The 17,075-nt window shown below is 45.8% G+C and overlaps 1 protein-coding gene across 3 annotated transcripts in view; it reads right to left on the minus strand.

Annotated features, from left to right (window-relative positions):
- LOC133408166 (ETS-related transcription factor Elf-2-like) overlaps positions 1 to 17,075 on the minus strand; it is a 33,993-nt gene that overhangs the window by 3,661 nt on the left and 13,257 nt on the right. For 2 of the 3 annotated variants that reach the window (XM_061686686.1, XM_061686684.1), the window contains 5 exons: positions 15,455 to 15,559; positions 5,553 to 5,672; positions 4,353 to 4,433; positions 3,449 to 3,641; positions 3,114 to 3,344 (listed from right to left, as the gene is read on the minus strand). In XM_061686686.1, the coding sequence (XP_061542670.1) occupies positions 3,114 to 3,344; positions 3,449 to 3,641; positions 4,353 to 4,433; positions 5,553 to 5,672; positions 15,455 to 15,559 (730 nt within the window). The remainder of the gene's footprint in view (positions 1 to 3,113; positions 3,345 to 3,448; positions 3,642 to 4,352; positions 4,434 to 5,552; positions 5,673 to 15,454; positions 15,560 to 17,075) is intronic. The other variant, XM_061686685.1, reaches the window with a different exon arrangement.

Raw genomic sequence — 17,075 nt, forward strand, 5'->3', positions numbered from 1 at the left:
ACTTGGAATACGATACGGCTCACAAGCAGGCAATAAAACGTGATGTAGCCTCGCAAGCTACTGCTAGCACGAACGGCCGGACGTAAACATGCCGCCGTTCTGTCGAATCATGCTCTAAGGTTTCGGTGTGGGCGAAGCCATTTAATTCAAAACAAAGTAATTTCATTACTGTAAGTTAGCACCCATTATTTCTGTCACGTTGTAATGTTGGTTTGGCCTGACCGATGAGAAAACACGATCTGACGAGAGCAGTGATTTCCAACCTTTATGGAGCCAAGGAACATCTTTTGCAATTGGAAAATCTCACGGCAGGCCAACAAACAAAAATGTCACAAAAAGTGGATACATTAATGACTGTATTTACTTCCTGCCTTCGAATAGAAGACCATTCGTTTGTTCTGTCTGTCACAATGCCTCACTGGCATAAACAGAGGAACAAAAGATACATTATTTATGGTAATTTTTTGAGCAATAAAGTATATACAGTCAATGAACAAGTCATTTAAACAGACCCATTCCTCCATCATGTGATCGGATCGGCGATCGGTTATCGTTTTTTTAAACGCGCTGATCGGCCCCAAAAATCCTGACCTAGTTGCAAAACACCAGAGGGCTCTGTGAGCCAAAGTGCCAGAATGAGGGAGACATTTTGCATTTACAGAATAGCAGACAGCAAAACAAATGGTGGAATTTCTGCAATATGAATACGTATGAATTTGTGATCGTGTCGGAGCGGCTTCTCTCTGTCCCGACCAAACGGTGTTTTCGTGTCTTTCGCCTGATATGTCAGAGTGTTTTAGCCTGTCTTCGTCAAGTCTGCATGACCCAGGACGCAGATACTGGCGTAGGTTTCTGCTCAACACAGACAGAACTACTTTTACGGAGTTAAAGTCGACTCTCACTGAGGAGCTACGGAACTGCGGTCTGCTGCGGGTGCCGACAACAACTCGGACCCCCGCCCCCGCCCACAGTGGAGGCGCAGGAGAAGGCGAACGAGGAAGGGGTAGCGGGGCAAGCCTGGAGGTATCCAAAAAGTGGCTCGTGGCTAACCCACACAAGCCGGCAATTCCCACCATCGTGTTAGCCAACGTACGCTCTCTGGACAACAAGCTGGATTACATTTGACTACTCCGCTCTGCCCGTAAGACTGTGAGAGTGCTGTGTCTTTGTCTTTGTGGAAACATGTCTCAACAGCGGCCTTCCAGACAGCGCCACTCAGCTCCACCTCCACTAGCACGCTAACGAGCAGACAGAGCTCTCGTCGAGGGAGGTAAGACCTGCGGCGGCGGGCTCAATGTTGCCCGGTGCCGGGACGCCGTCTTGGTCAGTCAACACTGCGCACCACTACTGGAGTTGATGGTTATGAAGTGGCGGCCATTTTATTTCCCAAGGAATTTACTGCCATACTCCTCTCCCAGCTCCAACAACAACAACAGTAGCGAGGCGCTGTGTGAACTCCACCATCACATCAGCGAGCAGCAGACAGCCCACCCAGACGGACGGAGCCTGCACCGCATCCTGCCGCGAGACTCTCCATGGCATAGTGGGTGCAGCTGAGATGATCATTGGAACCTCTCTTCCCTCCCTGCAGGACATTTACAACACCCGCCTCACTCACAAAGCCCCTCTGCATAGTGGGGGATGTCACCCATCTCACAGCCTCTTCAGTCTGCTACCATCGAGGGAGGAGACTGCGGAGTCTGTGGGCCAGGACCAGCTGACTTATTTTATTCATCAGGCTGTCAAGGAAGCTGAACCCTGACCGCTCTACCTCTCCTGTCCTCTGCCCACCTGAACTCTGAACCCCCACGCACATGCACACGCACGCCCACTGCCTTCTAATTGGTAAATGTCTATGTGCCTTGGTACTCAGACTTTGACTATGACTATGTTGTCCACGTCTCCAAATCTTTGATATTTGCACAGTTCTACTTATACTGTATATACCCGAGTTGGAAAATCCATGTTTTATATTTACAAAATATTACTTCCATTAAATTTTATAGGGAGACGTTCAGGGAGAGATTGTTGTCTGTGCACCACGCAGCCAGTGACCCAATGGTTAAGATCGTTCAAGACCCCGACCGGACCATCCGCCAACATCCCCCGGACTCACGGCTGCGGTGTCCTTGAGCAAGACACCGATACCCCGAAATGCTCCCCGGGCGCTTGGGCCGCCCCCTGCTCCAGTGTGCTCCGCTCACATGTGGATGTGTTCACTGTGATGGGTCAAATGCAGAGATGTGCACGCATGCTTGCGTGTTCATGACAATAAACGGTGATTCTTCTTCTTCTTCTTTATACAACCTTCACATGCTTTATTGTTCCATGTTGTGACTGCTGCTCTTTTGTGCGTCCTGGTTGTTCCCAACTATGTTGTGACTACTAGCTGTTTTTCGATGAAGATAAGTTTTTTTTTTTGTTTGTTTTGCTTTCTTTTGCTTCTCTGTCTCTCTCACTTCTGTATAACAGAGGTGATTGTTTTGCTTCGACTTCAGTAAGGAGTGACAACTCATAATACTTGTACCTTTTCCTCTCTTTGCAGATATGTTTCTCTTTTTTGGAATAAAAACCCACGAAGACAAGATTGCTTCCTTACTTATTCTATGGGAGAAATATTTGCCAAAACATACCATAGTTTTGCGTAGCTTCTTTGAACTGTTTTTTTTTATACTCTTTTGTAGCAGGCCGTTGAGTACCATAATTTCAATCCTCTGTACGTGCTACGCATATTGTAGCATTGTCAATAAAAGTGCCTTGTAAATTGTGCAACATTTCTTAGGAAGCCGTTTATGTCTTTTCCGTTCCGCAAGTATATTTCACTGAGACCTCACCATTTGCTCTGTCGGTAAAGATTGCCGATACTATGAATGTCTAAACACTTTTTGAAAAGACGAAGAAAGCATGGCTGTTCCGGCATGAGCGACATTTACCCAAACCAAGGTGGCATTACATTTTTGTCTTTACTGTTATTGATTCAATTATATGAAAATGAGCAATATACAGAATGAATAGATACATGTTTATTTAAAAATCTATCAGTGTGGTTGATGATGACAAACTCAATGTACAGCTGAAAGGAAACTCCAAAAAGTGTACGAATGTGTGAAAACCTGGTGGTGGTGGTGTTGGGGATGATTGTGACATAGGTTTGCTGAGAGTGGTAGGCAGCAGTGGTGGCGGTGCCCAGGATTTCAGGACCCTGCTGACTTGACCACATGCCTTCGCTGTCTTCCCCTTCATCATTATCCTCAATCACCCGAATGTTCTTTGGCATGTCTTTGAATTGGTAGGCCAACCTCTGACCCTCCACCTTGGCAAGTATGCCACGCTGGTAATAATATCTGTCGATAAACACACGTCGTATAACAGGTTTAATAGTGTCGATTTGCTTTGCTCGACATTTTACACAAATTAGTGAAATGTTAGTTTGTGTAGAACGGCTGACCTTAGGGCTCGGCCCATTGTTTCATAGTTCATATCGGGCTTATTCTTGTGTTTTCCCCAAAGTTTGGACACGGCCTTGGAGTCGACCAATTTGAAGATACCTTTTTCCCTCTGCATCCACTTAATGTATCTCGGACATGTGTTTTTGTCCTGCAACAGCTCCAGCAAAAATTCCCACAGGTAGGTGGTATTGCCTACAACAACAAAAAAAACAGTATGTTACATAATCTAACGGCAAATGTGTACCCAAAAAGTCACGATATACAACAATCACTCGCTATATGGTGGTTCACCTATTGCGGATTCAGATTTTTTTCTTGTAGGTCCGTTTAGTGTAGTTACTCACCTGCACATCTCTGATACAGATGCAGTGGGTCCGGAAAGTATTCAAACCCCCTTAGATTTTTCACTCTTTGTTATATTGCAGCCATTTGCTCAAATCATTTAAGTTCATTTTTTCCCTCATTAATGTACACACAGCACCCCATAGTGACAGAAAAAAAACGGATTTTTTGGAATACAACAAAGAGTGAAAGATTTAAGGGGGTCTGAATACTTTCCGTACCCGCTGTAGCTTTATTGGCTATTTGATTTTAATGTAGCAGCAGCGACTCCCCCAAGGGTCAACTGGGCTCTTGTTCGTAGCAGAAAAAGAAACTTTACCGAGTCATCTGAACGCATACATTTGGTAAGTCACCAAATTACTTGAGGATAAAAAGAACATGACTATAAAGTCACTGTTTAAAGCAAGCCACAGTCAGAGTAAGCCTTGCGAAGACCCAGTGGGATACAATTTTGATATAGGGTGTTATGAGGTCAATAATGAAAAGTTAAAAAAATAAAATACGACAGGCAGGCAGGAATGAATCAAAACTAAACAAAAACAAAAACAAAAAAAAAACTACCTTTTCCTTCCCTCTGTCTCTTCTTAATCCCCAGGTCAAAGGAGCCATTAGATGTAGGCTGGTGCATCTTCTTCCGTCCACCTAACATTAAAAAAAATTATCAATTTTTCCATTTTTTAACTTCCCGGCCTTCTTATAAATATCCCTGGACAACAAATACACTCAGTCTGTCTGTTTGCCTGCTCATCACAATTTACTCGGGATATAACGATCTATAGCTCACATTTTGGGTTTATCACAGTATTAATCTCACGGTACAATAATGATTGCGATATCTTGGGAAAGGTCACGATATCGCAGTGAGATTCACGGTATTGCAGGTGGTTCATGGTACAGGTTAGGTGAAGAGGTGAAAGCAGGAGAACCGAAAGAGCCCTTTTTGGCTTGGCCTGCTCCTCAATAGGCTTTCGTAGTTTGTGCGGTTTCCCACAGGTTTTTGTGAAAAGGACATCTTCAAATCATATACAGTGGAACCTCGATTTAACGGACTAATGGAGGTGGGGATCATCTGTTACAGCCGATTGACTGTTAAATTGAAGCACTTTTTTTCATGCCCTATTTCAAATAAAACCATCGAGTACAAAATTGTTCTAAAATGATTTCCGTGGCCTAAAACACAATACAGTACAACATTACTGTAAATAAGTATAAAAAGCTTGAAAATGTTTTCAAGTTAATCCACACTAACCTCCTCCATCTGGGATTTGAACCCGCGCCTGCCGTTTTCAAGCGAGCACATGACTAATTTACATGCCATTTGAATGTAAATTAGCCACGTGGCTCACACTGTTACCTCTGATATCCATTACAGCGGGGTCCGTTAAAACGAAGTTCCACTGTGTTACCGTGCACTTCTATCTCCGTCCAGCCAATGTTGACATTCGTATACTGTACCTTCAAAACGCTATTATTGCTGCAGTAAGTCATGTTATGCTCACAACAACACTGTCCACTGGGAAATTGTCTGTTCACTAATTTAGAAGTATTTATTGTCATTTGTTTTTAACACGAGAAACTGGATACTGCCGAGTAACTGTGATTTCTTTGCTTGAGTCCAAAAATTCAAGTAAAATCAGAAACGCGGGAACACTCTTAAAGGCAATGCATGTTTAGAAACAGCCAAGTAACAAGAAACAACAACAAAAAACAAGATGCCTGTGTAGCACCACTCCAGCAGTATGACAGTCTTTTGACACTGACCTCCTCTCTTCTTTTTGGTAACAGGCTCACAATCAGGTGGGATGGGGAAGGATTCCTCCTCCTCAATGGGTCCGCACTCCGTCGAAACCTCCACCACTGTCTCCATCATCACATCTTCTGCTGGGCCCGAAAAAATAATCTCTCTTATCTCATCCATGCTTTTCTCCCACAACAAATTTTCCGGGTGGCCAATCACATTCTTTTTCCTTCTTCTTTTGTGCCTGTTATTTTGAAATTATTTCTGCCTGCTCTCTTTCCATTAGGATTTGCAAAACTAACTCATCTAGTGCTTCAGAAAATAATTTATTGGACATGAAAGGTGATTGCCTGTAACCACAGAGATGGTTTGATTGAGGTTGGCTTGTACTTTTTTTGTTCCGTTTCTCATGGGCTTGATAAGACTAAGCTGGAACCAATATAGACCATTTTTGTGATTTTGCCTTTGAGTCCCATCTGCTTGTTGTCTGAGAAGAACAAAACACTGAGTGAGGACTTTGATTGCTATGTAGAGTTAGCTTCTTGCACTAGGCAACCGTCCATCATTAAAGTCAATAACAATGATAAATGACTATTTAAAATCATGGTCACAAAGTTCTTTGACAGACAGAATCAAACAGTACACACCAAACATCACGAAAACAAAAATGGAACCAAAAACAGTGCAGCCACAGGAAATGAAGCCCCAAGGAACGCAAGAACCCAGCTTGCCCAACGGAGACGAAGAAGGTAGATGTAGGGTGAAAAGATAGATAGGGCAGTCTAAAAACCCATAAAAACAGCATGATAAAATAAAATCCATTAATAAATGAATGACTAGATCAATAAGTACATCTAAAAAACACAAAAACAGGATGATATCCATCCATCCATTATCTTCCGCTTATCCGAGGTCGGGTCGCGGGGGCAGTCGCTATAGCAGGGAAGCCCAGACTTCCCTCTCCCCAGCTACTTCATCCAGCGCCGCTCGGCCGCCTCAGCAATGGATACGCGGAACGTGGTCCACTCGGACTCAATGTCCCCCGCTTCCCCCGGAACGTGGGTGAAGTTCTGCCGGTGGGAGTTGAAACTCTTTCTGACAGGGGATTCTCCCAGACATTCCCAGCAGACCCTCACAGTACATTTGGGCCTGCCAGGTCGGACCGGCATCTTCCCCCAGCATCGGAGCCCGCTCACCACCAGGTGGTGATCACTTGACAGCTCCGCCCCTCTCTTCACCAGAGTGTCCAAGACATGTGGCCGCAAGTCCGATGAGACAACCACAAAGTCGATCATCGAACTGCGGCCTCGGGTGTCCTGGTGCCAAGTGCAAGTGTGGACACCCTTATGCTTGAACATGCCGTTCATTATGGACAATCTGTGATGAGCACAGAAGTCCAATAACAGAACACCACTCGGGTTCAGACTACTCTTAACTGCTGTTTGGTGCATCGGCACAAACAACAGTGAGGACAGTACCCCCACCCCACCAATAAGTATTTAACACGTCACCATTTTTCTCACTAAATATACTTCCAAAGGTGCTATTGATTTGAAAATTACACCAGATGTGAACAACCCAAGTAATCCATACATACAAAGAAAGTAGAACAATTAAAAATGTGAAATGACATAGGGAAAAAGTATTGAACAGATGAAGGGAGGTGCAAAAAGGCATGGAAAGCCAAGACAACACCTAAAATCTATCAATAACCAAACAGCAACCCAGCCCCTTGTCAGTGCAAATGAATGTCAGCTGGTTCAGTCCTAATGGATGGCCAACAAAAAGGACTCATTTCCAAGGTGTGAGTCAAGACACATCTCATGATGGGTAAGAGCAGAGAGCTGCCTCAAGACCATCGCACACCAATTGTTGCAAAACATAACGATGGCACTGGTTACAAGCGCATATCTAAGCTTCGAATGTTCCAGTGAGCACACTTGGGGCCATAATACGTAAGTGGAAAGCCAATCACATCACCATAAATTTGCCTCGACCAGGTGCTCCTCGCAAGATTTCTGACAGACGACTGCCAAGAATAATCAGAAGAGTTGTAAAAAGAGCCAAGGGCCACCTGTTGAAAGAAGGAGTCCTATCGGGCCTTTTTGCCCTGTGGGACTCCTGAGGCAGCTGATGGGTACCAGCTGGCTTGGTGGTCGCTGAAGCAAAAACGTCCGGACGGCTTCAAGGAAATTCTGGTCTAACATCCGGCGTCTCAGGAGGGGGAAGTAGTGCACCATCAACACTGTGTATAGTGAGGATGGGGCGCTGCTGACCTCGACTCGGAACGTTGTGAGTCAGTGGGGAGAATACTTCGAAGACCTCCTCAATTCTACCAAGACGCTTTCCCATGAGGAAGCAGAGTCTGGGGTCTCTGAGGCGGGGGCTCTCCTATCTCTGGGGTTGAGGTCACCGAGGTGGTTAAAAAGCTCCTCGGTGGCAAGGCTCCGGGGGTGGTTGAGATTCGCCCGGAGTTCCTCAATGTTCTGGATGTTATGGGGCTGTCCTGGTTGACACGCCTCTGCAACATCACGTGGACATCGGGGACAGTGCCTCTTGATTGGCAAACTGTGGTGGTGGTCCACCTTTTTAAGAAGTGGGACCAGAGGGTGTGTTCCAACTACAGGGGAAAATCATACTCCTCACCCTCCCTGGAAAGGTCTATTCAGGGGTGCTGGAGAGGAGGGTCTGTCGGGAAGTAGAATCTGAGATTAAGGAGGAGCAGTGTGGTTTTCATCCAGGCTGTGGTACAGTGGACCAGCTCTCCACCCTCGCCAGGGTCCTCGAGGGTACATGGGAGTTCGCCCAAGCAGTCTACATGTGTTTTGTGGACTTGGAGAAGTCGTTCGACCGTGTCCTGTGTGGGGGGGGGGGGGTGCTTCGGGAGTATTGGGTATCGATGGCGTAATCACTGTTAATAATACTGTCGGGGTGGGGGGCGATGCTTTTCCTGATGTCCCTAACTTTGGAAGTAAAAAAGGATTGAAACTCATCACATAAATCCCTAGAGGGGTCATTAAAGCTAGAAGGACAAAGATGTTATAGGGTCAGTTAAAATTCATATTTGCATTGTTTATGTTATGTAATAAATGCACGTCACTTCCGGCAATTTGTCAACTACAGTTTAGCTATAAATTAGGTTTTTATTACGCTTATTGAGCACTTCCCGAACATACTGGAAGCTCAAGACACCGGGGTCTGATTATTCTATCCACCGCAAGGGCTACCGGAAGTGCCGTTGCAATTGACAAACACAGCGCTCTACATTCTGTACGCAATGGCAAGCAATGTGTTGGAATATGAGGAGGAGGATTTCGACGTACAGGGGCACCCAACTGAACTTGGTATCGTCAAACCGTATGTTTGAGCCGATCAGGCGGTCAGAACCTGACAGTGACGGCAACGAGCAGCCAAGTAGCAGGTGTACAACATAAAAAGAGAGTGGCTACTGGGTCGATATGAAAAAGTACAGACGACAGTACTGAAAAGTACTACGTGGGTCTTTTTGTCCTACTGCCCAGTGCATAATAACCATAATAGAGTCATAGGTATATACAAGGAAATCCTGACCCCTTGTGTGTGCCGCTTCGGTGCTGCAACATGGCGGCTGCGAGATTTAATTCTCTTGCTGGCGGTTGAGGTCCCGATGGCCGTAGGAAAAATAGTTGGCACCGCAGCTGGTTTCAGCCTCTGCCTAACTTCACCTGTGTATCCAATGCTTTCTGCTAAGTCTTTCTCAAAACACGGCGGTTTGAAGTGATCAGCGCAGAGTTTGGAATGCTTGCTAGTCACCCAGAGCTGACCACGTTTCTTCCCCTATCGATTGACTTTCCCGATCCACTGGTCATGTATTCCTTCTTCACTTGGAAAGCCAAAAATACTCTTGCCACTCCCTGAACCATTTGTACAACCACAAGCCACACAATAAACCATCGTGAAATCGCTAAATCATACGACAACAAATATACAAGGATGGGAACAACAGAATGGCACAATAGCACACAATGAATGAATGAACAGGCTGTTTGTCTAGTGTTACGTCACAGCGAGATGCAAAAAGCAGAAGGCGCATTCTGAATCATATTTATCGATTTAACTGCTGTATAATCACTTCGAAATGGCAGATGTGGTTTGTCTCGGGGTTCTTGAGTTAAATAATTTGTTTTTAACATCTTTGTCCTCTGACCTTTAAAGACGCAAGCTGGCTGCTGTGGATTGTGGCTGGTCGATGAAAAGGTTCAAACTGTTTGTTGGTGATGAGGACAGGAATAATGTATTCAGTGCAATGGTTGTTAGAGCAAGGGCGAATTAGTGTTTGAGAGAGGTCGAGAAGCAGCTGATGGAAGAATATAACAAGTGTACAGAAAGGCAGGGAGGGTGTATTGTGAGGTGAGACTGGTGAGGGGGATTTTGCTGTGGGTGTATACTGTGCTGGTCAAGAGGGAAGCGGATGTTGGAAGACAACACGACTTCTGATCCCATCATTTCTGTAAAAGGAGGGACGATTCCAGAACAGATTAAAATTGTCAAGTTATGTGTGGAAGCCAGGTGTTGAGTGGTTTGAATGGGTCCAGAAATAAAATCTTTCAAGTGTCCTTTAAAATACTAAAAAGATGGTTGAAATTATTTTGAGTACACTCTGATTGCCGAAGGGTTGTCATTTGTACCAACGTGAATCAGGAACTTTTGGATTGAAGGTGAGAGTGGCAGTAGACTGAGAAGTTTATCTAGGATGAGTGGGACAGTTGCCCTGGGAAGGCAGTTTGTGGTGGCGTAAAAGAACTGGGTATACCTGAAGATGGAGTCTCCGATGAGGATTGTTGTTGGTGGGAAAAGAGGACAAAGGGCAGCTGTGTGGTCAGGCGATTTATGTGGGGTACCTGGGCAGGACTGGCGGCCATGTACCTGGGGTTGTGGCTGAAACTTCAGGCTCTGTGTAGAGGTGGAGTGGGACGTTTGCGGCACGATGGGAGGCAGATTACAAGAGTGCCTCTTGACAGCCTCTTGTAGCAGTCTGCGACGGGTGCTGCTCAAGGTGGTGGAGGAGGGACCACTTGCTCGGCCAGCATTCACGAGAGGCAGATGAAGCTGTGGTGGCAGCGTCATCCAGCCTGGCTAGAGCATCATCCTGTAGCACTGTTTAACGGTTGTGGAGGGTGCGTGGTGGTTGATAATGGTTGATGCTAGAGGACTCTGCATCTTTTGCACAATTGTTTCTTGTCAATGTCTTTATGTCTCCAAAGTGTTCTGTAAATTGACTGTCTGTTGTACTAGAGCGGCTCCAACTACCGGAGACAAATTCCTTGTGTGTTTTGGACATACTTGGCAAATAAAGATGATTCTGATTCTGATAAGGTGGAGTGTGTTCTTCAGTTGGGTTCCTCACTCGGCTGCTGCGCTTCACCACAGTTGAGGGCACTTGACGTGGATTAGGCATGGAACTCTAGATAGGTGCTAAAGTCTCTTCTCCCGGCGCAGCCTTGGAGAAGCCTTTTGTGGTCTTCGGTGCCCGCAAAGAAGTGGTGCCATCTCTATTCCTGTTAGTGTCCAGTAACAACAGATAACTGGCTTGAGTTGATAGAGCCCCAGGGGAGAGCAGAGGGCCAGCAGGCAAGGAGCCAAACTAGGGAAGAATGGCAAAGGAGGACGAAACCACCTTGGAGGATGATGAAGGGGGGTGAACCACTGGGCACTGGAATCAGAGCTGAGGATCTCACTAGGGACATCTTTAGTAGGGATATATTTTTTGCCTGTTCCAAGGTTACAGAGCTATATCCTGCAATCAAGCGATCCTTTTGATGGATCTCTGATTTAAGGCGTTGGATGTCATTCAACAAACTTGAATCGTTCTTACAGTCCGCGCACACATACCCGTTGCAGGCACACACTACGAGTTGTAGATGGATGTGTTTCGTTGTGGCATTGGGGGACGTAATTCCACCGCAGCAGAGGGTGCACTCCTTCCCCGCACTGCCTCGACTTCTCCTCCCTCATCTGGTCCAGTGGCCAACATGGCTGTGGCCATAGCACAGATCTGCCGGTTTAATCCTTGGTGTAGTTGAGCGTTCCAGCTGTTCCAAGCTCATGCGGAAGTTCAACCGACCGAGGGAATCACCACCAAAAATATGACCAAAGGGCTGAGCTTGATCAGTAGACTGAACCGGTTCAGAACTCCGGCCACGAGCGCTCCATGCACCCTCCTCCACACCGCCGAGGACTGTCAAGACTCTTCGGCCAGTTTAACACACTTCCAGGCGCAACACGGTGCCAAGCGCGCAGAGCCCATTGCTCAGCACAGCCACAGAGGCAGCGGGGCCCGGGTTAACACACAGCCACAATCCAAGCGAAAAAGGCACCAAACTCCAGCACCCACTTTTCGGCTGGGCATAGCTCCCTTTGTTGAGCGCGCTCGTTCGACCAAATTGCCAAAAACTGGCTCAGTCAGGAAGCTCCACCTCTCACCATGAGGTGGTGACGACACATCAGACCCTTCCCCGCCGCATGGCATCCTGCCACCGCGCTCCCGAGTTACACTTTTGGGTGCCTTGGGCAGCTCACGGGCAATCTCCGTTGGGAAGAAAGCGCCCAGCGCACTTGTGCTCCGAGCGTCATGCGAACGGCGACACCTGGGCTCCAGCCGCCCTGCCTGGGAACTCTTCTTCCTGGTCTTCTTTTTTTTCTACTTCCTTTTCCGCCAAATCCAACTGTTCACCGTGCGGACCGGACCGGCCAAACATTCGAGAGATCAACCAGCCTGCCTAAATTGTGTTCCACACACGTAAGTCCAACTTGCGGTCTACTAAAAGTACAAATTAGTGCATATTTGGGTTTAATGCTGCCCTATGGGTGGCACAAGCCAGTGCAAACTGTAGGCCGGTCCCAAACCCGGATAAATGCAGAGGGTTGCGTCAGGAAGGGCATCCGGCTTAAAACTTTGCCAAACAAATATGAGCGTTCGTCCAAAAAATTCCATACCGGATCGGTCGAGGCCCGGGTTAACAATGTCCACCACCGGCGCAGTCAACCTGCAGGGTGCTGGTGAAAATTCAGCTACTGTGGGTCGAAGTCGAAGAAGAGGTGGAAAGCGGATTCTTCGGCAGAAGAGAAGAGGAAAGCACAGAGCCTAGAACTGAATGTGGGGACTTTGAATGTTGGGACTATGACAGGAAAATCTCGGGAGTTGGTTGACATGATGATTAGGAGAAAGGTTGATAGAGTGTGTGTCCAGGAGGCCAGGTGGAAAGGCAGCGGGGCTAGCAGTTTAGGGGCAGGGTTGAAACTATGCCCAGCCGAAAAGGGAAGAGAAATGGAGTCGGGGTTATTTTAAAAGAAGAGTTGGCGAAGAATGTCTTTGAGGTGAAAGGAGTATCAGATCTAGTGATGAGGCTGAAACTTGAAATTGAGGGTGTTATGTATAATGTGATTAGTGGCTATCCCCCTCAGGTAGGATATGACCTAGACGTGAAAGAGAAATTTTGGAAGGAGCTAAACGAAGGAGTTCTGAGCATCCCAGACAGAGAGAGAGTCGTGATTGGTGCAGATTGTAATGCATATGTTGGTGAAGGAAATAGGGGTGACGAAGCAGTGATGGGTAAGTACGGCATCCAGGAAAGGAACTTGGAGGGACAGATGGTGGTAGACTTTGCAAAATTGATGCAAATGGCTGTAGTGAACACTTTTTTTTTTTTTTTTTTTTTTTTTTTTTTTAACCAGAAGAGGGAGGAACATAGGGTGACCTACAAGAGCGGAGGTAGAAGCACGCAGGTGGATTACATCTTGTGCAGATGATGTAAGCTGAAGGAGGTTACCGACTGTAAGGGATGTGATAGGGGAGAGTGTGGCTAGACAGCATAGGATGGTGGTGTGTAAAATGACTCTGCTGGTCGGGAGGAAGATTAGGAAGACAAAGGCAGAGCAGAGAACCATGTGGTGGAAGCTGAGACTGGACGAGCTTCCAGAAGACTGGACCACTGCAGCCAAGGTGATCACAGAGGCAGACAGGAGAGTACTTGGTGAATCTTCTGGCAGGAAAGGAGAGGAGAAGACTTGGTGGTGGAACCTCACAGTACAGGAAATCATACAAGGAAAAAGGTTAGCTAAGAAGAAGTGGGACACTGAGAGGACTGAGGAGAGGCGAAAGGAATACATTGAGATGTGACATACGGCAAAGGTAGAGGTGGCAAAGGCCAAACAAGAGGCATATGTTGACATCTATGCCCGCCCGGTTGGACATTAAAGAAGGAGAAAAGGATCTAAATAGGTTGGCCAGACAGAGGGATAGAGATGGGAAGGATGTCCAGCAGGTTAGGGTGATTAAAGATAGAGATGGAAATATGTTGACTGGTGCCAGTAGTGTGTGAGACAGATGGAAAGAATACTTTGAGGAGTTGATGAATGAGGCAAATGAGAGAGAAGGGAGAGTAAAAGAGGCAAGTGTGGTGGACCAGGAAGTGGCAATGATTAGTAAGGAGGAAGTTAGAAAGGCATTATTGAGGATGATAAATGGAAAGGCAGTTGGTCCTGATGAGATTCCTGTGGAGGTATGGAAGCATCTCGAGAGGTGGCTGTGGTGTTTTTGACCAGCTTGTTCAATAGAATTCTAGTGAGTGAGAAGATGCCTGAGGGATGGAGGAAAAGTGTGCTGGTGCCCATTTTTAAGAACAAGGGTGATGTGCAGAGCTGTGGGAACTATAGAGGAATAAAGTGGATGAGCCACGCAATGAAGTTATGGGAAAGAGTAGTGGAGGCTAGACTGCGGACAGAAGTCAGTATTTGCGAGCAACACCCGAGAAAGAGTACCACAGATGCATTATTCGCCTTGAGGATGTTGATGGAAAAGTACAGAGAAGGTCAGAAGGAGCTACATTGTGTCTTTGCAGATCTAGAGAAAGCCTATAACAGAGTACCCAGAGAGGGACTGTGGTACTGCATGCGGAAGTCTGGCAGTGGTGAGGGATAAGCTGACGTATGAGGTTAGACTGGACCATGATGTTTGCAGATGAGATTGTGATCTGCAGTGAAAGCAGGGAGCAGGTGGAGGAACAGTTAGAAAGATGGAGGCATGCACTGGAAAGCAGAGGAATGAAGATTAGCCAAAGTAAGACAGAATATATGTGCATGAATGAGAAGGGTGGTGGGGCAAGAGTGAGGCTACAGGGAGAAGAGATAGCAAGGGTGGAGGACTTTAAATACTTGGGGTCAACCGTCCAGAGCAATGGGGAGTGTGGTCAGGGAGTGAAGAAACGGGTCCAAGCCGGTTGGAACGGGTGGAGGAAGGTGTCAGGTGTGTTATGTGACAGAAGAGTCTCTGCTCGGATGAAGGGCAAAGTTTATAAAACAGTGGTGAGGCCAGCCATGATGGACGGATTAGAGACAGTGGCACTGAAGAGACGACAGGAAGCAGAGCCGGAGGTGGCGGAAATGAAAATGTTGAGGTTCGCTCTCTGAGTGACCAGGCAGCATGTTGGACGACGGATTAGCACATCTGCCTCACAGTTCTGAGGTCCCGGGTTCAAATCCGGCCTTCCCTGTGTGGAGTGTGCATGTTCTCCTCGTACCTGCGTGGGTTTTCTCTTAAGTATTCCGTTTTCCTTCCACATTCTAAAAACACCCATGGTAAGTTTATTGAAGACTCTAAATTGTCCGTAAGTGTGAACGTGAGTGCAAATGGTCGTTTGTCTACATGTGCCCTGCGATTGGCTGGCGACCAGTTCAGGGTGCACCCCTCCTCCTGCCAAAGATAGGCGCCAGCCCCGTGACCCTAGTGAGGGTAAGCGGTACATAAAATGGATGGATGGATGTTATCGACCTCCTTGGTACTACTGTATCATCTTTACAAAAAAAAAAAAAAAAAAAGACCCAGTCATAGTATTATGGAAGAAATACCAATACATGCAGACATTTAAGATAATGCAAGGGTGGGTACCCGTGTTCCGGTCATGCAACCCTCCAGGAGACTCCATATGCAGAAGAGCTTCAGCTGCTTCAAAAGTTTTATCAAAACACACCATGTCATGATCCGACATCTCCACTGAAAAAGACAAAATTATGGAAGCATATAAGGGGCATAAAAACAATGTAACAATAGAATATCATAATAAATAGGTCGTATTTATAAGGCACAGTTTATTCCTTCAAGGGGCTGCTCTCATACTAACATATACAACATGACTACACACCAAGGACAGCATGAAAACCTGCTCAGTATTTCACTCAAGGATCAGGACCCATATTCATAAAGAATTGTAGTGTATAGACTAGCTTCTAGTGATGAAATTCTAAAAAGTAAAACCCACAATTTGTTGGGAAAGTATTCACAAAAATGACAATGAAAATAATCAATATATTAGCAAATTTGGCACGTGGAGAAAATGCAACTTAAATATTGATGACTGGGATCTGCCTGTCTAATTGTACTGTCACTTTCTTTTTTTTTTTGCTTTCAGGTTTGGCTTTAACGGCGTACAGAACTATTAACCTACAGTTAATACTTATATACTACTCATGAAAAGTTCGGAATATTTGGCTTTGTGGTGAAATTTCAGGATAAACGCAAAATGCACGATGACCTTTACTGGTGAACTTAAATTGGGTTTTTTGTTGGGATACTTTCATTAAAAATAAAAAAAGGAGACATTTGGATGCGCCCTGTTTTTTGCTTAATACATTGCCTCCGTATTGAATAGGGCCTCAGTAATGGCAGATACTCAAAATAAACTGACTCGGACTCTGGGTCAAAAATACGTTATAGGGACATACCAAGTTTAAATACCAATTCTAATCGAACCAGGAAATCGATTGGTTGATTCATGGATCAAACACCTGAATTTTGCCATTCAGCTCCAAGTTGTGCAAAAAGTACTGAAACATTAAACAGCTGGATATAGGCATTCAAAAGTTTAGCACGTCATATTAAGTTCACCTGTTGAGGTTATCAGTTAGTGTTGGTAAGTAACTAATTACATGTAACAAGATTACTTTACTACAAAATGTATGTAATTGTAATCCAAAAAATTACCGGGAGAAAATGTGTGATCACAGTTGCTTTTGGAAATTTCCATGGTTCAAGGGGCCATATTTTGCCAAACCAACTTTTTCTAGTATTCGGGATGTAATATTGGCTCTATGGTACCTCAGTAAACGTGAAATATTAATTAAAATCGTCCACGTATTCCTGAGTTCCAGACGTTATTCTGCCAAGAGGCCTAAAATCAGGTCATTTGAATTTGTCGAGCTTATCTACGTCACTGGCAAAGCTCTCCGCCTTCCCTTTCCGCTCCCGAGGCAGCGCTGCCAACATAAATGTACGTTCTCACATGTGGGTCTTCTACACAGAGGGAACCAATCAGAGGAAAGGGGGCGGTCTGAGCCAAATTTGGACAAAGCGGATACAAAACTGGGTCAAACAGAAGTAGCTGTCAGAGGGGCCTTTTCTGAACACTCGAATGACAAAACCAAAGTCTTTTAAAGCCGACGTGTGATTGGCTCTCGCTGGTCATGTGGCATTATGTCGTCGTCTCAAACAAATATTTTTCCAAATATGACCT

The sequence above is a fragment of the Phycodurus eques genome, chromosome 9 (genome assembly GCF_024500275.1).
Source record: "Phycodurus eques isolate BA_2022a chromosome 9, UOR_Pequ_1.1, whole genome shotgun sequence".
Lineage (NCBI taxonomy): Eukaryota > Metazoa > Chordata > Actinopteri > Syngnathiformes > Syngnathidae > Phycodurus > Phycodurus eques.